This window comes from Hemitrygon akajei, chromosome 15, assembly GCF_048418815.1.
Source record: "Hemitrygon akajei chromosome 15, sHemAka1.3, whole genome shotgun sequence".
Classification (NCBI taxonomy): domain Eukaryota; kingdom Metazoa; phylum Chordata; class Chondrichthyes; order Myliobatiformes; family Dasyatidae; genus Hemitrygon; species Hemitrygon akajei.
In genome coordinates, this window is record NC_133138.1 from 16341495 (window position 1) to 16364022 (window position 22528).

The 22528-nt window shown below is 42.7% G+C and overlaps 1 protein-coding gene across 7 annotated transcripts in view; it reads right to left on the reverse strand.

Moving 5' to 3' along the window:
• LOC140739191 (uncharacterized) overlaps window positions 1-22528 on the reverse strand; it is a 139020-nt gene that overhangs the window by 64469 nt on the left and 52023 nt on the right. For all 7 annotated transcript variants that reach the window (XM_073067240.1, XM_073067244.1, XM_073067241.1 and 4 more), the window contains 3 exons: window positions 21165-21279; window positions 17942-17991; window positions 1265-1443 (listed from right to left, as the gene is read on the reverse strand). In XM_073067240.1, the coding sequence (XP_072923341.1) occupies window positions 1265-1443; window positions 17942-17991; window positions 21165-21279 (344 nt within the window). The remainder of the gene's footprint in view (window positions 1-1264; window positions 1444-17941; window positions 17992-21164; window positions 21280-22528) is intronic.

Sequence of the window (22528 nt, forward strand, 5' to 3'; positions counted from 1 at the left end):
GTGAGGGTCCCAGAACAGATCCCTGAGGCACTTCACTGGTGACCGACTGGTGAATTAGAAGTTTCAGAACTTCTAATTCAACTGCACATTGAAATGAAATGTGCATCTGAACTTCAAACATTATTAAGTATATCTTCAATAACTACATGAGTTTCATACATTTCTGAAGTCACATTCTCAGGTCTTTGAACTTTACAGTTCAGGACAACAAGTAGCAGAATTGTGACCTCAGATGTGTTTTCCAAGTCTACTGAAAATCTCAAGTTAGAAGTTAGAAGCAAAGCATTATAATGAACTACTTGTTAATTGATTGCAAAGGCACAATTAATCTTCGTGCATATGAATCACTGTTTTAGAACATAGAGCATCGAGCAATACAGGACACAAACAGGCACTTCAACCAACAATGTTCTGTCAGACTTATTATATTAGTAATGAAATGTCCAACTACTCTAATCCCTCCTGTCTACACAATGCTTTCATCCTTTCATTTCCTCCACATTCATGTACCTATCTGTGAGCATCTTGAATGCTTCTTTTGTATTTGCCTCCACCCCAGGCAGCACATCCAGGCACCCACCAATCTCTGTGTAAAAAATCTTGGCCTACACAACTCCTTTGATCATACCCCCTCTCGCCTTAAATACATGCCCTGTGGGAGTCAGCTCTATCTATGTCTCTCAAGTTCTTATCAGGTCTCCCCTCAGCCTCTACCACTCCAGAGAAAACAATCCACATTTAACCAAGGAGTAATTGAGGCCCCGAAGCTTATTGATTAGTTTTGAGGTGATAACAGTATTGAATACTGATCTGAAAAGAGCATCCTGATGTATGAATCTCTGCTGTCTAGATGTTGCAGGTCTGAGTGAATAAAATTTAATATTTTAATGTTTAAATAGTTTTTGACTGTTTCTAAATGGCAGGTATTCAGAAACAACAAAAAAAGAAATTATTTCAGCTTTGAAAAATGGCAAAGCTGTGATGGAGTTATGCCATCTCTCAATGGCTACCAAAGGAATTCCTTAGGCTGAGTTTACCTTGGCTGTCATTGTCAACCAATTACTTTATTCTATCCATGTTGCTGCTCAGGGCTTTGCAGGGTGAACTGTTGCACCACCATGTTGTCCTTACAGCTACAACACAACCATTTTCTAAAAAGCTTGGCAATATTTTATCTGCTATCCCCATGTCCAGCTAAATATAGACTCAACATAAATTCAAGAGATCTCCATGCACAATTGTTTTGACAGAGCATGATACTTACTGTTTACTGTATCCTTGATGTTGATTTTATTTTTATCATTTTCAGTGTCTACAGAAGGTAGATTGGTTGAGTCATGTCTGATTTCCAAGCATTGGTCTGGATCTGTGCCTGGCCCATTGGGCTGAATGGGAACTCTGAGAGTCAGCTGACTGGTTGCTGCTTCCAATGCCGGGAGTGATCTGTGCACATAAAGAAAAAGGAATTTAACAATAGTGTGAAATGTCAGGGATATTTGGTTTATATAGATAATGACAAGTAGATTCCTTTAATCTCAGCCTTAGTCCAAACAATACAAAATTTCACGTATTATGTCTGAAACACTTGAAAAAATGAGAAAATCTGTTTCCCCTCCAGTATACAGTACTGTTCAAAATTCTTAGGCATCCCAGATTTTTATATGGTTTCAGATGGTATGGACTCTGCATTGTCTGGGATTACTTGGAGAGACAGATGCAAGCAAGACAGTCAAAGTCTACGGAATAACTGCGGCAAGTGCTCCAAGGTACTTGGAATAACCTTATAAAACTGCACTACACAGAGTTGATGCAGTTTTAATGGCAAGGGGTGGCCTTATCCAATATTGACTTGATTTAGTTTTCTACTGTTTACTGTTCTTTATAGTATTTTTTGATATTTAGAAAGCTTTAATTTCATTATTTTTTAAAGCATCTTTGCATTACAGCATTTTTTTTAACAAGTGCCTAAAACATTTGCACAGCACTGTAATTCAAGTGTGCAGAAGTACAGATATAATGGAGCAAGCAATTTGATTCTGGGACAAATTTTTGATTGTTGAAAAAAGCCAGAGAGTGAAAAGAGTACAATTCAGTTTGCACATGTAATATATGTCCAGCTTCTAATAACTGATAGACCTATTGTAATATTCAAGGCAGAAGTACAAACGCAAGAGATTCTATGAGTGTACAAATGACCTGCTGGAAGAATTCAGCAAGGCAGGCAGCATCTATGAAAGAGAATAAACAGTCAACATTTCAGGCCAAGACCCTTCATCAGGACTGGAAATGATAAAGGCAGAAGCCAGAATAAGAACTTCAGGAGAGGGTAGGAGTACAAGGTGGTAGGTGATAGGTGAGACCCCAGGTAGCTGGGTGGGGGAAGAGGAAGCAGGGAGGGGAAAGGTGGATGTAGAAGGGGTCATAGAAGAAATAATTTTATAGTGGACCAGGGAAGAGAGGGATAGAAGAGGGGGACCAGAGAGAGGTGATAGGCAGGTGAGCAGAGGGAAAAGGATTAGAGGGGAGCTAGAACACGGAATAGGAAAAGAGAGAAGGAGGGAGAAGGGAGAAATTATGGACGTTTGCTCATGCCTTGAGGTTGGAGACTACCAGATAGAATATGAAGTGTTGCTCCTCCAGCCTGAGTTTGGCGTCATCATGCAGCAGAGGAGGCCATGGAGGGACATGTCAGAAGGGGAATGGGAAGTCAAGTTCAAAGATTGGCCATCAGGAGATCCTGCCTTTTGTGGCAGACAAAGTGAAAGTGTGCTCAAAGCAGTCCCCCAACTTGCATTGGGTATCATAAGAGGCAAGAGACCACATCAGGAGCATCGGATACAGCAGACAACTCTGAAAGACTCGCAAGAGACACACCATCTCACCTGGAAGTTTTCCTTTCCCTTCCCCCACCTTCTTATTCTAGTTTTTGCCCCCTTCTTTTCCTATCTTGATGAAAGGTCTCAGCCTGAAACATCGACTGTTTACATGCATCCGTCGATGCTGCCTGACTTGCTGGGTTCCGCCAGCATTTTGTGAGGCGAAAGTACAAGTTTAGCAGTGAATGAAAAGTACTAAAGGGTAATAAGGCACCTGGAGAAGAGGATGAAAACTATAAAAGTTGCAAACTAAACCCAAGTGAGGTTGTTCAGAATTAAACTAAGATATAAAAAACAGATTTTTCACATGAAACTAGTTTGAAAGGATTTGAAATAAATCTATGAACGGTGTTATATGGAGTTAACCTAGATCACAGAAACAGGCTATCCCTGGGACAAATGCCATTGCTATACATAAGCTGATTTTGTCCTTAAAGTTGGAAAGTACATTAACTGATAAGCATACAACCACTGTGATGGTATCAAAGTCGCATAAGACTAATGAGAATAATAAACAAAAGTGAAAAAACAGAAGAAATCAGTTCTTCCATCTTATATACACTCATCAGATTTTGTACTTAGTGATATTATGGAGCTTGTTCATATGTAGTGCTGTTGGGACTTCATAAGCAGGGGACAGGTTGTAATGGAAACCGATGTGCGAGATCCATTGGACCCAAGATGGAGGGAAATGAGAGGGATACATTTGAAGGCAACACGAGTGAATCTGCAGATGCTGGAAATAAATAAAAAACACAAAATGCTGGCAGAACTCAGCAGGCCAGACAGCATCTATGGGAGGAGGTAATAACGACGTTTCGGGCTGAAACCCTTCATAGTATATTTGAAGTAGGTATTACTGAACATATGGTTATGAAGAGCATAAACAGATTAAATCAACCGTATTTCCATGAAAAATTATTGGTAAAAATGAGTGGCATATTAATAACTAAATTAAAAATAAAGCTAATGAGGATCCAGAAAAGAAACATCATCCCAAACCAATCTTTTTAACTACTTTGGGATCTGAGGTCTATAATTTTGTAAATGCGAAAACATCGGTTATTGCAGCTCTCTCTGCAATCCCTACACGACCTCACTCCAGCCAATCCCTCACATTATCCCCATCATTTATCATCTTTATAACATCTATCCTCCTGCAATCCCCACATTGTCTGTCTCCTCCTCACATCTTTCTTTGCTTCTGTGCTTCTAGCATTCCCTCCGATGCCTATAGAAACGTTGACTGATTTACCAGTGGGCCCATTGCACATCTTCCCTCCTACGTTTTGTAGCTCCAAAACATTAAACTAATTAACAGAAAGACTCAGGAGTCTGAAATGTGAGTCTAGACTTTACGTTTACTTTAAATGAGGCACAACTGTATCTCTTGGTGATGTCATGATGGAATCTCATGTGGATAGGGTGGTGAAGAAAGCTTTTGGTATGCTGGCCTTTATAAATCAGAGCATTGAGTATAGGAGTTGGGATGTAATGTTAAAATTGTACAAGGCATTGGTGAGGCCAAATTTGGAGTATTGTGTACGGTTCTGGTCATCGAATTGTAGGAAAGATGTCAACAAATTAGAGAGAGTACGGAGGAGATTTACTAGAATGTTACCTGGGTTACCTAAGTTACAAAGAAAGGTTGAACAAGTTAGGTCTTTATCCTTTGGAGTGTAGAAGGTTGAGGGTGGACTTGATAGAGGTATTTAAAATTATGAGGGGGATAGATAGAGTTGACGTGGATAGGCTTTTTCCATTGAGAGTAGGGGAGATTCAAACAAGAGGACATGAGTTGAGAGTTAAAGGGCAAAAGTTTAGGCGTAACATGAGGGGGAACTTCTTTACTCAGAGAGTGGTAGCTGTGTGGAATGAGTTTTCAGCAGAAGTGGTAGAGGCAGGTGCGATTTTGTCATTAAAAAAAATTGGATAGGTATATGGACAGGAAAGGAATGGAGGGTGATGGGCTGAGTGCAGATAGGTGGGACTAGGTGAGAGTAAGCATTCAGCATGGACTAGAAGGGCCGAGATGGCCTGTTTCCTTGCTGTAATTGTTATATGTTTATATGGTTATATGGTATGCAATTCATATATTTTTACATATAATCTGTAATTAATTAAGTGAACAAGAATGCTTTATCAATATTATTCATATACTACTGAAATATTACCTATACCACTCTCCTCCCTGCTTAGCTATAAACTACAACTGAACAGAGATTGAATTGAATTTGAATTGAATTGAATTGAATTGAATTGACTTTATTACTCACATCCTTCATATTCATGAGGAGTAAAAATCTTTAGGTTACATCTCCGTCTAAATGTGCAATGTGCAATTTATAGTAATTTTTAATAAATAATATGTACAACAGGATAGTCAATATAACATGGAAATACAGTTGTGTCAGCATGAATTAATCAGTGATGGCCTGGTGGAAGAAGCTGTCCCGGAGCCTGTTGGTCCTGGGTGTTAATGCTACGGTACTGTTTCCCAGATGGTAGCAGCTGGAACAGTTCGTGGTTGGGGTGACCTGGGTCCCCAATGATCCTTCAGGCCATTTTCACACACCTGTCTGTGTAAATGTCCTGAATAGTGGGAAGTTCGCATCTGCAGATGTGCTGGGCTGTCTGCACCACTCTCTGCAGAGTCCTGTGACTGAGTGAAGTACAGTTCCCACACCAGGCAGTGATGCAGCCAGTCAGGATGCTCTCAGTTGTGTCCCTATAGAAAGTTGTTAGGATTTTGGGGCCTGTACCAAACTTCCTCAGCATCTGAGGTGAAAGAGACACTGTTGTGCCTTTTTCATTACGCAGCCGGTATGTACAGACAATGTGAGATCCTTGGTGATGTTTATGCTGAGGAACTTAAAGCTGTTCACCCTCTCAATCCCAGATGTCAATAGGGGCTAGCCTGTCTCCATTCCTTCTGTAGTCCACAACCAGCTCCAACATCTTAACTATATACATTCTGTACAATATAATACAACTGCTGTACAGACATTCACAGCACAGTAATATTTTTAATTATCCCATTCAGGCCTAATGGTTTAATCACAGTGGAGGCTTTCTTACTCTTGTAAGATAATGTCTTTCCCAGCAAGTGGGAATCACTGCTTGACAGGTGAGAATTGGGACTGTGAAACAATCTCAGGTTCTGGGACCTCCTCTGTGGTGGTTGTAGGAGTTGACTCTGAGACTGCAGGAAGTAGGTCTGACAGAGGTAGCCATCTTTCTTCTCTAACAATTGATCCTACTCTCCTTAACTGATCAATGTGTTGTCTCCCGATGCTATCAGACACAATCTCCACTGTGTAGGAGAGTGGTCCAGTTCTGTCCTTAATCGTTCCAAGATCACCTCTGTTGTCACTTGCAGGACTGCTTGTCCAGGAGTGAGAAACCTTCAATTTGTCTCAGCTAGTTGTCCTGCATACTCCTTCTGAGACTGGGTTTGAGGAGATCCAATTTCGAAAGCAAGGGACAACGCAGTAACAGCTCGGCTAGTGAGTTGCTGGTTGTAGGTGTGCTGCATTGTGATATGCAAGGAGGAAACTGGCAAGCTTCTGATTCAGTGTCAGTGTAGTGTATTCTGTTGACATTTCTCGCAGCGATTTCTTTAGGCTAAACAAACAATTCCGCCAAGCCATTTGTAGCTGGGTGGTATGGTGCAGATGTAAAATGTCTTATTCTATTCATTTTAAGGAATGACTGAATCTGGTTCCCAACAAGCTGTGGTCCATTCTCATTGACTGAGTGTCCTGGAGTACCAGCACTTGAGAAGAGGCTTCTCAGCACATCAGCCGTCTGGAAGGCTGTAGTGGAGGCGATTGGAAACACTTCTGGCCAAGAAATTTGTGCCTGTGAATGGTCTGGCAAATTGTATATGAATTCTCTGCCAGGCAATGCAGGCCATTCCCAGGGACATAGAGGCACTGGTCGTGGCATCTTTAGGATGTGTTGGTATGATGAACTTCGCATGGCAAGCTGCTCGATCTGCTGATTAATCCCAGACCACCAGACAAAGCTTTGAGCTAATGCTTTCATTTTGACCATAACCAGATTATTGACATGTAGGTCCTCCAGTACTTTAGATCTCAGCTTGGATGATACAACAACTCTGAATCTCCACATAAGGCAGCATTCATTAAGGTCAATTTCATCCTGGAGCTGGTAACAGATGGGACAACTGCAGTTTCGGATGCACATTCCAGCCATTCTGAGTGGCCGTGTGGACCTGAGACAGTGCTTCCCTTTGGATCATCTCTTCCGTAATAGGGAGACTTGTGATTTGCATTAGGGAGAATATGTCAAGCGGAGTGTCCTTTTTAAAAAAATTTCCAGTATTTCTTTCTCCAGGGGTAAACGGGACAATTCATCAAAATTTCCATGATTAGTCGTCTTCTTGAATTCAGTCTTGTAATTGGGTCCTCCAAGAAACAGAGCCCATCTCTGTATTTATGCTGCTGCTGTTAGTGGAACAACCTTCTGTGGACTGAAAATAGATACTAGTGGTTGATGATCCGCAATGAGGGTAAATTCTTTCCCATACAAATACTGGTTGAAACATTTTACATTCCAAACCAGACTCAAGGCCTCTCTGTCAATCTGTGGGTAATTTTTCTCTGCAGTAGTAAGGCAACATGATGCAAAGGCTATGGGCTGTTTACTTCTATCACTCATAACATATAATGTGACTGCACCTTTACGCATCACAGGCAAGCTTCACTGGATGATATAGATCATAATGTGTAAGTACAGTGTCTGATGTCACCATTTCCTTTACCTTTTTGAAAGCCACCTCACGCTGCCTTGTCCATTGCTATTTCTTCCTGACTTCAACGGATGGAGCACAGTAGTCAGGTTTAGCAGGAATCTGTTATAGTAGTTGACAAATCCTAAAAAGGACCACAACTGTGACATGTCCTTTGGCCTTGCATCCACCACAGCTTGAATTTTCTCAGCACACTTGTGTATTCCTTGTTTGTCAATAGTCTGATTGATACTTGCTTAAAAGAATTCACACTTGTCATGTTGTGCTCTGAGCTGATGACCTTTTTAACACTGTCTTGAGGTTTTAGAGATGGTCCTTGTCACCCTTACTGCTAACAATGAAAGCATCCAGATAACTCTGAGCGACTGGACAATATCATAACACCTAGTCCTTAGCGTTCTGCCAGAGTGCAACTGCAGGTGCTACTCCAAACAGAAGCCTATTATAGCCATAAAGCTCTGTATGAATGTTTATGGTAAGAAACACTTGGGACTCTTCTAGCTAAGTCAATTTTGCTGAAGTGTTTCCCCTCTGGAAAGGTTTGCAAAGATATCCTCCATTCTGGGCAGACGGTATTGATCTACTTTCAGTACTGGCTTGATGGTGATCTTAAAATCACCACAGACCCTGACAGACCCGTTCTTCTTGGCTATTGGGACTACTGGCATTGCCCATGGGCTCCACTCAACCTTAGAAACAATTTCTTCAGCCTCCACCTGATCTAGCTCACTGGCTACTTTATCACGGATGGTATAAGGAGCTCGATGGGCTTTGTAAAACTTGGGTGGGGCATTTTCATTTAACACTATTTTACCCTTCCTTGATATGTTTGAGTTTTCTCATACCATTCTTGAACACTGATGTGGTATCATCCAGTACCTTTCTTAATTCACTTTCATTTGGCTCTGTTGTAGGAAATGTGGCATGCAGATGGCAGAAGAATCTCCAAACAAATTGCAATTTGTCTCAGTCAATCACAGCCCAACAATACTGGCCTCTTGTTTTTACCGCATGCAAGTCTAATGTGACTCGTTGGTTGTTGTACTTCACTTTTACGAATGTTATTTCAACAGGAGTTATCTCATCTCCAGTACAAGTTCTGAGTTGGATATCTGTAAGCTTCACTTTAAAATGCTGTTCAAATGCATTTTGAGAAATGACTGAAATAGTTGAGCGAGTGTCTAATTCCATTTTAATTGCACACGCAAAATGCTGGAGGAACTCAGCAGGCCAGGTAGCATCTAGGAAAAGAGTACAGTCAACATTTCGGGCCAAAACCCTTCAGCAGGACTGGAGATAAATACTGAGGAGTAGATTTAAAAGGTGGGGGGAGGGGAGAGAGAAACATAAATGTGGCCTCTTTACAACAGTGGAGGAGGCCATGAATGGACATATGGGAATGGGAATGGGAAGTGGAACTAAAAAGGGTGGACACTGGGAGATCCTGCTTTTTCAGACAGAGTGTAGGTGCTCGGGAAAGCAGTCTCCCAATCTACATAATGTCTCATCGATACACAGGAGGCCACACCACGACAGTATATGACCCGAACAGCCTCACAGTTGAAGTGTTGCCTCACCTGGAAGGACTGTTCAGGGCCTTGAATGGCAGTGAGGGAGGAGGTGTAGGGGCAGGTGTAGCACTTGTTCCGCTTGCAAAAATAAGTGTCAGGAAGGAGATCAGCGGGGAGGGATGAATGGTCAAGGGAGTTGCGTAGGGAGTGATCCCTGTGGAAAGCAAAAAGTGGGGGAGAGGGATAGATGTGCTTGGTGGTGGGTATCGGTGAAACCCGGAGTAGACTGGGAGACTGCTTTGCCGAGCACCTACCCTCCTTCCGCCAGAAGAAGCAGGATCTCCCATGGCCACCCTTTTTAATTCCCCTTCCCATTCTCATTCCAATATGTCTGTCCACGGCCTCTTCCACTGTTGTAATGATGCCACACTTAGATTGGAGCAACCATACCTTATATTCTGTTTGGGTAGCCTCTAAACCTGATGGCATGAACATCGATTTCTCAAACTTCTGGTAATGACCCCCCCCCCACTTCACCATGTCCCATCCCCTTTTCCCTCCCTCACCTTATCTCCTTGCCCACCCATTGCCTCCCTCTGGTGCTCCTGCCCACTTTTCTTTCTTCTGTGGCCTTCTGTCTCTTTCCCTTTACGTCATCCCTCACACTGCAGCTTTCACCTATCACCTTGTGTGTCTCTCTCCCCTCCCTGCACCTTTTAAATCTCCTTAGGTTTTTTCTCAGTCCTGCCAAAGGATTTTGGCTCGAAGTATTGGCTGTACTCTTTTCCTAGATGTTGCCTGGCCTGCTGAGTTCCTCCAGCATTTTGTGTTGATTGCTCGGATGTCCAGCATCTGCAGATCTTCTCTTGTTTGTCCATTTTAATTAATTTGGCATTCATTTCTGGTGTAAGCCATATTGCTCGCTGGTTTTCACATTGTAAATCTTAAGGCTACATACGTGTCATTCCCATCATTGTCAAATTTTTCATCAGCAGCGTTCAAATAACTGCTCTTTTTGAAATTGCAAATTGCTTTTTATCTTTATCTCTTGCCTGTGCAGTCCATTCATTTTTGTCTGCCCAATGTGCATTTTCTGCAAGTTTTGCCTTTAAACCTGCATTGGTCTGGTGCATGAATTAAATTGAATTGATTTTATTTCTTACGTCCGTCACATACATGAGGGGTAAAATCTTTACGTTACGTCTCCATCTAAATGTGCAATGTGCAATCATATAATAAATAGAACAGTCAGTGTAATATAGAGTACACTCAAATCAGATTGAGTTCATCAGTCTGATAGCCTGGTGGGAGAGGCTGTCCCCGGAGCCTGTTGGCTGCAGTACCACTTCCCAGATGGTAGCAGCTGGATTAGATTATGGTTGGGGTGACTTGGGTCCCCAATGATCCTACAGGACCTTTTTACACACCTGTCCTTGTAAATGTCCTGAATCAATGAGAAATTCACAACCACAGATGCACTGGGCAGTCTGCACCACTCTCTGCAGAATTCTGTGATTAATGGAGGTACAGATCCCATACCAGGCAGTGATGCAGTCAGTCAGGATGCTCTCGATTGTGCCCCTGTAGAAAGTTCTTAGGATTTGGGGGCCCATACCAAACTTCTTCAACTGTCTGAGGTGAAAGAGGCGCTGTTGTGCTTTTCTCACCACACAGCCGGTATGTACAGACCACGTGAGGTCCTCAGTGATGTGGATGCCGAGGAGCTCAACGCTGTTTACCCTCTCAACCCCAGATCCATTGATGTCAATAGGGGTTAGCCCGTCTCCATTCCTCCTGTAATCCACAACCCTCTGCCACAACGGGTAACACAATTTGTTCGGTGAGGCAGAATTCTGTTCTGCATTGCAATACTTTTCATGCTCACTTTCATTTCTGACTGCAATGTAATTGCGGCTCTGTCTGCTGTTGCCATTGATACAGCTTTGTAAAATTTCAACTGCTTTTTAAAATTTAAATTGTGCTTCAGTTGGAAGCCATTTTTGAATGCTTTTTTTGTAAGATTCCACAAATTAAACGATCTTGCAGTGCATCATTAAGCCCGTTATTGAAATGTATATGCTCAGACAACCTCTTCAATTCAGCCATGTATACTGAAATGGTCTTCCCTTCCTTTGGATTTTACTTACAAAACCTAAAGCATTCAACAATCAATAAGACTTCAGTTCTAAATTTTCCATCATTACTTTGACACTATCAGCAAAGCTCGTTCAGCTAGTTTGGTTAGAGCAGTCAAACTTCGAAGCAAACTGTATGCCTTTAAATCCAATATATTCAGCAAAACTGGTACTTGTTTCTCATTGGCTATTCTATTTGCTTTAAAATACTGCTCGTTCTGTTCAGTATACAATGTCCAGTTATCTGTTGTGTAATCAAGTGCATGCATCTTTCCATATAGACAGATATATCTGCTCTTTTCTCACAATTATTTTCACCCAGTGCTCACTGTTTATGAATATATGAATTTTTCCATTTCCTGCATTTTACTTTTTTTAAATCTATTGTGTCTTCCCTTCCAAAGAACACATAATGTGCTGCTTTTAAAAAAAAACTTGATCATCTCACTGCTCTTCAATAGGTAGGAAGTCAACTTGGGTTTGTATTAAAAATACCTCATCACCGCTGTTATGTTTTGTAACTCAAAAACATTAAACCAATTAAAAGACAGTGTGGTAAACTATGTATACCTGTCTGGACACGCCCCTCTGCTGACTGCTCCTGTGGCTCCTCCCACAGACCCCTGTATAAAGGCGATTGGGGCACTGCTCCTCTCTCAGTCTTCGAAATGTCATGCTCCCTTTTTGCTGTTAATAAAAGCCTATCGTTCACTTCCAGTCTCGGAGAGTTATTGACGGTACATCAATTTTATTAACAGCAATTTTAAAACACCGAGAGCATTTTACGACCTGACAGATTGGATCTCGACCCTCAATCCCAGGAAGCCGGCAACGCTTTCGAACTCTGGCTAGCATGCTTCAAATCATACTTGGAGGAGATTCAAGTGACCGAGCCTGCCGCGATGCACAGAGTTCTCCTCTCCAGGGTCAGTCCACGGGTCTACTCCATGATCAGGGACCAACCGAACTACCAGGGCGCGATGGATGCCCTCAACTGACAATACCTGCGGCCGGTGAACACCGTCTATGCAAGACATCGCTTAGCAACACAGCAAAGTCGAGCGCTGAGTTTGTCTGGGCCCTACAGACACTCGTGCAGGCCTGCGATTGCAGGGGGCTGACGGCAGAACAGCATGTGGAGCTCCTAGTAAGAGACACCTTTGTTACTGGGATCCAGTCAGTGTACGTGCACCAGCAGCTGCTGGAACATGCTGATCTTACCTTACATTCAGCGATTGAGCTGGTCAACACACTGGAGGCCGCTTTGCACAACTCTGACACTCTCCAGGTGCGCGATCTCCTGCCGGCCTCATGGACGCCGCAGACCCCGCAACCCGCAGGCAAATCAACCTCAGCGGCTGCCAGTCGCAAGTCCACGAAGAGTTACTTCTGCGGACTCGAGAAGCACCCCCGAAAATGCTGCCTGGCCCAGGAAGCTATCTGCTCCAGCTGCAGAAAGAAGGGCCACTTTGCCAAGGCCCGTAAGTCACCATCTTGGTCGCCGCCATCTTGCCTGCCCACCGCATGCAAGGCATGGGGGTGGCCATCTTGGTTGGCACCACCTCGCATTGCCTACGATCCATGGGTGCTTACCAGGCATCCCACCGCGACGGACCAAGACGGTGATTCAACTCTGGCCTCTGTGACCCTCGACCAAAGCGCTCCACACCAGCTTGCAAGGTCAATGATGGACATCCTGGTGGAGGGGCACAGGACTAGCTGCCTGTTTGACATGGGCAGCACTGAGAGTTTTATTCACCCGGATCTCGCTGGCAAAAAGTTCACCTTGCTGACCGACCAGTGCTCAGTTGCGTTCATATTTAGCAACCAACAATGGGGCAAAATCAAAAATGATAAAATTTTGAGGTGGAGAATCGAACTCTCCACCTACAACTATGACATCCTGTACCGGCCTGGAAGGCTCAATGAACCCCCTGATGCCTTATCCCGGGAAACATGTGCCAGCGCGCAGCTCGACCAGCTATACGCCCTCCATGCAGATCTTTGCCACCCAGGTGTCACCCGGCTTTTCCATTTCGTGAAAGCCCGGAACCTGTCTTACTCCCTTGAGGACATCAGGACAATGACCAGGGACTGCCAAGTCTGTGCTGAGTGCAAACCGCACTTCTACCGTCCTGAAAAGGCACAACTTATCAAGGCCACTCGCCCCTTTGAGCGACTGAGTGTCGACTTTAAGGGCCCCCTTCCCTCCACCGACTGCAATGTGTACTTTCTTAATATAATCGATGAGTACTCACGGTTCCCTTTTGCCATCCCCTGCCCCGATACCACTGCCACGTCCGTCATAAAAGCCCTGCGCCAGCTCTTCACTCTGTTCGGATATCCCTGCTATATCCACAGTGATAGAGGGTCCTCCTTTATGAGTGACCTGCTGGCTAGGGGTATTGCTACTAGTAGGACCACAAGCTATAATCCCCGGGGGAATGGACAGGTGGAGAGGGAGAATGCCACGGTGTGGAAGGCCACACTCTTAGCCCTTAGGTCAAAGGGATTGCCGATCTCTCGCTGGCAGGAGGTCCTCCCCGAGGCACTCCACTCCATCCGCTCTCTGTTATGTACGTCCGCCAATGCCACCCCTCACGAGCACCTATTTTCTTTTCCCAGGAAGTCTGCCACTGGGCCCACCCTACCGGTTTGGCTGACATCCCCAGGGCCATTGCTGCTCTGGAAACTTGCGAGGAAACTGGTCGAGAGGGTTCACCTACTACATGCGAACTCCCAGTGTGCCTACGTGGTCTTACCTGATGGGCGGGAGGACACGGTCTCTGTTCACGACCTGGCGCCCGCAGGAGCACCAGACCCCTACCCTGAACACTCCACGGTGACTATGAACCCTGTACCCACCAATCTATATACCCACGAGACACCGCGCACGCCAAGCCCTGCACAGACTCCTCACAACACTCCCATACCGGGTGTCATACACACGCATGAGGGGTTACTGATGCCTAACGGGCTGGCACCTCAAGTTAGGCCGGAGCCAGCACAACCACCGTCACCGGTGCAATCACCACCAGCACTGGTGCAACCACCACCGGTGCTACGTAGATCGCAGCGACAGACTCGACCACCTGATAGACTTGACCTGTAAATATACATTACATTAAGTGAGTTCCGACAGTATCAGATGGTAACGTCATGGTGTTTGCAATTGACGTATTTTTACATACAACCATATAACAATTACAGCACGGAAACAGGCCATCTCGGCCCTTCTAGTCCATGCCGAACGCTTACTCTCACCTAGTCCCATTGACCCGCACTCAGCCCATAACCCTCCATTCCTTTCCTGTCCATATACCTATCCAATTTTACTTTAAATGACAATACCGAACCTGCCTCTACCACTTCATATAACCAGTAATGAATTATCTAAATGACAAAGAATACACAATCAAACAAGATATTTACAATATTACTCAAAAACTACTGAAATATTAAATAGACAACATTCCTCCACCTGAGATTTAGCTGGCCTAAAATCAGCCAGATTTTCAGTAAAAAGCAGATGAAAAGAATTTTGCTTGGCATTTTTGGGTTTTCAATTCTCTGACAGCCTCTTCCCCACTTCCTCATAAATGATGGGGTCCCACCTAATCCAATTCAAAGTTTTAGGTATTCATGAAAAATCTGGAAATGAATAGGAAAAGGAATGAGGGAAAGAAAAAAAATTACTAAGAGTTCAGCATGTTACAGGTGGGATGACTGAGATATGTTCCTCAGGACTCGGTGACCTGGACTTAGAAACATAATGCAAATCAAAATGAAGAGGAAAGAAATCTTTGAGACTTCATGCAAGGTGTGTTGAAAAGATTGCTGAACATCAGTTCATGTTCAATTATGTAAACAAAACAATCAGACAGCAATCGGAAACTGTCATGATCAACTCACACACTGCTCAAGTCAGATCACAGTTGACATATTCTTATGAAACAGAGAGTAGACATCCTTGTGCTGGAGATGAGAACATTGTGAGATTAATAGGTAGGCAGGAAGAGTCAGAGATTTCATGTGCCAGGATTCCCAGCAAGTGTGAGAATAAGAAGGCAGAAAAAGATCATTGTAAACTCAGTAACAGCAGATTAATACCGTAAGTGCCAAGTGACGATGATAATGGTATAAAGCTAGTTGGAGCAGAAGTGAAAGGTGTAGGGGAGGCACCAGATCATGATCTGGGAGAGCCGGATCAGTGGAAAGCATTATCACAAGGGGAGTGTTGCAAAAAACTGGGGTCTGAATTGTGATGGTGGTAGTGCTGGCGGTGGGGGTGGAATTGTTAGCTGAGCAGGTCATTGCTATGATTAGTGAATGGGGTGAAGGGAAGGAATCAAGATGGAGGATGCAAGTGGAGTTCACAGTTAAACTGGACAGATTAGGATTTGAAACAGATGGGTAGCGAGGAACGCCTGAGACACGTCCCTATTTCAGAACAAGGACTTGCAGAGCATGGGGATGAAATCCGTGATGTGAACACTCCAATCTGGAAAGTGACGCGAGGAGCCTAAGGAATCGAATAACAACTTGAGCTATATACCCCTAAGGTTTTCTTTTGAAATTCAGGGAGTTAGATTTGTCTTCTTCACCTGACCTGTGTGAAGCTTAAAAAGCAGGCCAAGAGAAGAAGAAAAATATAGTTATGAAATTTATCTGATCTGTCAACTCCTTGCTCAATGTTTGAATTCCAGCCAGCAGACAACATGGATATCCCTAATGATGAGATTGTAAGTAATGTTCATTTTCCAGGAAGCGATTTTTATGTGCAGAATGTCCCCTTTCTGTAATAGGAAAGAGCTTGTTCAATGCTTGAATTGCCTCTAGAATTGCTATAGTTGACAAGAATGAAGAAGGTTGCATAATTTCAATCCGCCACCCTGACATTCTTCCTCCATTTGGTTGGATGTTAATATCAGGATTGTGTACTAAAGATCTGACATATGACAAACATTATGCAACTCAAGGAAAGAATGGTTTGAGCAGATTTTGTAGCAATTTCATTGTGGATCTGAAACTACTGGACATAGACTGAAATTCATAGAAGGCAGCTACAGAATGTCAGGAATTTTTCACATAGGATGATTAATGATTGGAATGGGTATAAAATTGCTTATTGAGGCAAAGTCTTGGACCCATTTAAGACAGATTTGTACAGTATCCTATGATCCAATATTTTTCATTTCAATGTAGTCAATTAACACGGGCCCAATGGGTTTCTTATCCAAGTTATGCTGTGCGCTTATCAAGCAGATGCAATCCAAGGATATTATTGTTCATTTTTACAATATTCACACTACCCTTCAGTTACAAGCCTTTTACATTCTAAATGATGCAAGTGCAAATGTATTGATTTAGTGTGATTTGGACATTGTTGTCGATGTTCTGACGAGCCAGTCTGCCTGGAGAAGTATTTGTCTGTCGGCGATTAACACTAACTCACATTACACCTATGACTGTGTGGCTAAGCACAGCTCCATTCAAATTTGCTGATGACACCACTGTCGTAGGCTGCATCAAAGATGGTGACAAATCAGCATATAGGAGGGAGATTGAAAATCTGGCTGAGTGATGCTATAACAACAACCTCCTACACAACGTCAGCAAGACCAAGGGGCTGATTATAGACTTCAGGAGGAGGAAACTGAAGGTCCATGAGCCAGTCCTCATTGGAGGATCAGAGGTGGAGAGGTTCAGCAACTTTAAGATTTTTTATGTTAACATTTCGGAGGACCTGTCCTGGCCCCAGCACATAAGTACAATTATGAAGAAAGCACAGCACTGCCTCTACTTCCTCAGGAGTTTGTGAAAATGTGGCATGATAACTAAAACTTTGACAAGCTTCTGTAGATATGAGGTGGAGAGTACATTGACTGGCTGCATCACAGCTTGGTATGGAAACACCAATGCCGTTGAATGGAAACTCCTGCAACAAGTAATGGATACAGTCTAGTCCATCATGAGTAAAGCCCTCCCTACCACACAGCACATCTACAGGAAACATCGTTGCAGGAAAGTTGAATCCATTATCCGAGAACCCCGCCACCCAGGTCAGGATATATTCTCACTGCCACCATCATGAAGAAGGTACAGGAGCCTCAGAATCCACACCACCAGGTTCAAGAACAGTTATAATCCCTCAACCATCAGGCTCTTGAACCAGAGGGGATAACTTCACTCCACTTCACTTACCCATCATTGAAATGGATTCACTTTCAAGGACTCTTCATCTAATATTCTCTATTTATTTATTATTATTATTTCTTTATTTTTGCATTTGCATAGTTTGTTGTCTTTTGCACACTGGTGACCAAGTTGATTCTATTATGGTTATTATTCTACCATTGATTTATTGACCATGCCTGTCTGCTTGAAAAGGACTGAGGTAGGGCAGAAACAATTACTATGCAGAACTAGAAGTAAGTCTTTCAGATGAAGAGGATATATGTTTGGGACATACAAACAAGCTGGATGAACTCAGCAGGTCGGGCAGCATCTGTTGAAGGAAGCAGTCAATGTTTCGGGTCGAAACCCTTTTTTTTGTTTGGGCATGCATTCTCAGAACTGGTGGCTGAATGTTGTGAAATGAAATATGTTGGCCACGTGTTTATAAATAACTGAACAAATACATACCGAGTCTTAAGTAGGCATGTATCCCCCAATGTCCTATTTTGTCTTGATCTCTGAAAAAAAATGAAAGATCAAGTTAATGGCAATATTGATTCCTAGCTTACTTTACCACTTTAATGATCGTAGCAATTTTCAATAAAGTGGCATTTTAAATTGACTTAACTAACAGTGACAATTTTGAATTAGTTCCAGTTCCTGAAAGCATTGGTATCAGCTTTTGCATATATAATGAGTAGGTTCTGTTTTTGCCTACTTAATCTAAACTGATCCTAAATATTAGCAGGTCTGTGTGAAGAAGGAATGAAGCTGACCTTTTAGTTTTGTCTCTGTTCCTGCGGTGGGTGACTAATTTCAGTTCATCATTTAGAACACAAGTGGTTCTGCGGATGCTGGATATCCAGAGCAACACACAAAATGCTGGAACAACTCAGCACCTCAGGCAGCATTTATGGAAGGGAATGGTGAGTCGACATGTTGGGCTGAGGCCCTTCATCAGAACTGGAAAGGAAGGGGGAAGAAGCCAGAAAAAGAAGGTGGGGTGAGAGGAAGAAGTACAGGGTACAGGGTGAATTCAGGGAGGGGGAAAGTAAGTGTGTGGAGGACGTTTTTAGATTATATTTTTGAATTATAATAAACTGATTTTTCTAGCAACTAAAAGATGTACTTGATTTTATTTATTTATTCATCTCTTCTTTCAGTTAGTCCTGATGAAGGGTCTCGGCCCGAAACGTCGACTGTACTTCTTCCTATAGATGCTGCCTGGCCTGCTGTATTTCACCAGCACTTTGTGTCTGTTGCTTGAATTTCCAGCATCTGCAGATTTACTCGTTCTTGATTTTATTTGTCCTCTTGCTCATTTCTGAATACCTGTTGCTCTATGCTTTCTCACATTATACGTCTGCATTTGTTTCCGTGTATCCAGCATTTTTAATATTAACTAAGGTTATTTTGGAATTTCTCCCAATATTTTTAAATCCATATCATTTTCTGCACTCATAATAGCCAGTTTATGAACACTTACTGATTTTGACATTGGCTTCATGGGAGAAGCCAAAGAGTAGTTGCCTCTCTGACTGGAGGCCTGTGATCAGTGATGTCCCATAGGGTTCAGTGTTGGGTCTGTTGTTGCTTGTCAGCTATATCAAGGATCTGAATGACAATGTGCTCAACTGAATCAGCAAATTTGCAAATGACACCAAGATTGGGGGTGTAGCGGACAGCAAATAAGGCTATCAAAGCTTGCAGAAGGATCTGGACCAGCTGGAAAAATGACTGAAAAGCAGCAGATGGAATTCCAAGCAAACAAGAGTGAAGTGTTGCACTTTGGGAGGATATACAAGTGTAGAACTTACACAGTGAATGGTGATGAGTGTGATACAACAGAGGGAGCTGGGAAAACAGATCCATAATTTCTTGAAAGTTGCATTACATTCGCACATTGGCCTTCATAAATCAGAGTGTTGAGTACAGGAGTTAGGATGTTATGTTGAATCTGTATAAGATTAAGAGGGATAGATAAAGTGGATAGCCAGTGCCTCTTCCCCAGGGTGCCACTGCTCAGTACAAGAGGACATGGCTTTAAGGTAAGGGGAGGGAAGTTCAAGAAGGATATTAGAGGAAGTATTTTTACTCAGAGAGTGGTTGGTGCGTGGAATGCACTGCCTGAGTCAGTGGTGGAGGCAGATACACTAGTGAAGTTTAAGAGACTACTAGACAGGTACCGTAGATTCCGGATTATAAGCCACTACTTTTTTCCCACATTTTGAACAGCTTTGAACTCTGCGGCCTTTAATCCAGAGCGGCTAATACATGGTTTTTTTTCATGCCGCCTCGTAAACATTTTGCCTCGTAACAGTAGACCAATAAAATTGATGAGTAGTTCACAGAGGTCCAATGAAATTGTACGATAAATCAAGCGCACTTTCACAATTAAATTATTGTAAATCAGTCATTTGTACTCACCCTCATCAACATGGAAAACACTCGAAGAAAAGCATTGTGCTGCCTTTATGGCAGTTACTCAGTTTATAATATTTTCGCTTAGTAATTCATTTGTTAGTTAAAGTTAGAAGTGTTTTAACTATATTTGTTTTCTGTACTACATCCCGGGATGCTATGACGTCACACCCGGTTTCGCCGCGTCTTGTGGGATACCGGTTTGCGATAAACGGGAAGGTGGGGGCATTATGCGAGCTCATCAGACCCGAGCACATCAGACCCGAGCACATCAGACCCGAGCGAAAACGCTGCTTTTAAGTTAAAGGCGATCAATAACTTTTCCTGGTAGGCTGCAGTATATATATTTTTACCAGTCGCTAGGAGATATTGGAATGTTGTTCGTGCTGTTCAGTAAAAAAGTATATGCAACGTAATTTGTGTTACCGATACGTATGTATATTTAAAAGTAGCCGTATTACAGGCACGGTTTGAAAAAAAGCATTTGCAATATATATTTGTTTGTTACCATATGGATTTAATTAAAAGTTAAAAAATCCTCACGTGTAATATCTTTCTGTGTAAATATCTCATATTACAATGTGGGACACCTGCGGCCTAAAATCCGGTGCGGCCTGTACAAGTAAAAAATTGATTTTATTTCTAAAATTAGAGCCAGCGGCTTTTAATCAGGTGCGCTCTGTAGTCCGGAATCTACGGTATATGGAGGAATTTAAGGTGGGGGTTTATATGGGAGGCAGTGTTTGAGGGTTGGCACAACATTGTGGGCAGAAGGGTCTGTAATGTGCTGTACTATTCTATGTTCTATGTTACTGAGGCCAAATTAAGAGTATGTGTGCAATTCTAACTACAGGAAAGGTATCAATAAGATTGAAAGAGTACACATAAAATTTACAAGGATGTTGTCATGACTTTGGAAACTGAATTATAGGGAAAGGTTGAATTGGTTAGGACGTTATTTCCTAAAGCATAGGAGAATAGAGGAGATATAACAGAAGTATACAATATTATGATGGCTATAGAAAAGGTTAATGCAAGCAAAATTTTTCCACTGAGTTTGGGTGAGACAAGAACTGTTGGATGTGGGTTGGAATGCAACATATCAGAGAAGTTTAGCTACGATAAATACCTGGATGTGAGGAGCATGGAGGGTTATGGTCCAAACATGGGTTGACAGGACCAGGCAGAATAATAGTTCAGCATTAACTAGATGGGCTGAAGGGCCCCTTTCTATGCTCTATGACACTATGACTAATATCACAACACTTACGTGGAGGCCATAATCTGAAACAGATGATTTTTCAGGCTCATAAGCAAAGACATTCGCTGGTTCAATATGGTATCTGTGGGTATCAATTTTGCCATTTGGAAGTGACCTGTAGTTCCTGATGAAAAATATTCAAATACATTAACTGCTCATTTCTCAGTCCGGAATTTCAATTCTGAAATGCATTTTGCAGTTTTTTTATTAAAACAGCATCCCATTGAGCCTCTGGCATCCAACACAGTATGGGTTCATGCCAATAATTTGCCATGAAATGTATTTCCTTTCTTGATCAATATTAAGGAAGGAGCCAAGGGAGATGCTCAGTAAAGCCAGCAGTTCTGCCTCATTTCCAATTCCAAATATCCCAAATGAACAAACAGCAGATTGACTTATTGGCAGGACCGGTGCTGGTCTGTAGCCTGCACCCACAAATGTGTTACAGAAAAGCTGCTTCTAGATAAAGCAAATCCATTCAGACAGAGCTCAAAACTTTTCAAAGATTAAAATCAAGTGAGGAAACAAGCCTAATTCCATCATTTATAAGTTGGCTGGGCACTGATATTAGCTGGCCACTCAGTGGCTCTTTAATAGGTACTGGAGTAGAAACCGGTACGCTCTACCACTGCTGTAGCCCGTCCACTTCAAGGTTCAATGAAAGATGCTCTTCAGAGATACTCCTTAGCACACCATTGCTGTAACACATGGTTATTTGAGTTACTGTCGCCTTCCTCTCAGCTTGAACCAGTCCATTCTGACCTCTCTTATTAACAAGGCATTTTTACTCATAGTACTGCAGCTCACTGGATTTTATTTTTTGTTGTTGTTTTTTTTCTGCCAGACAACCTTCCCTGTAAATTCTAGAGCATGTTGTGCATGGAAATCCCAGGAGATCAGCAGATTCTCAAGACACACTGTCTGGCAATCATTCCAATGTTAGAGTCACTTAGATCACACTTGCCCCCATTCTCTGAAAAACAACTGAACCTCTTGACTATGTCTGTATGCTTTTAGGCACTGGGTTGCTGCCACATGATTGGCTGATTAGATATTTACATTAATGAACAACGTACACGTGTACCTATTAAAGCGGCCACTGTGTGTCTCATGCAGCTGCTGGGGGGGTGGTGGGGGTGGCTTACTCTATAAACCAATACCTAACCCCATGTAGTGCCTTTTTTATGTGTTTCATTAAGAATCTTAGTGGTTCACACAAGTGATCTGTTTTGTCTTTCACACCTGTATGAATTTCAAGCTTTTCCCTTTCATTTCTTCCCCATTCAATGGGCATCAATATTCCTAACAGTGCTGCTCCTTTGAAAAGCATGACTCACACCAACGAGGCAGATAATCTAGATTTGGCTGCTCAG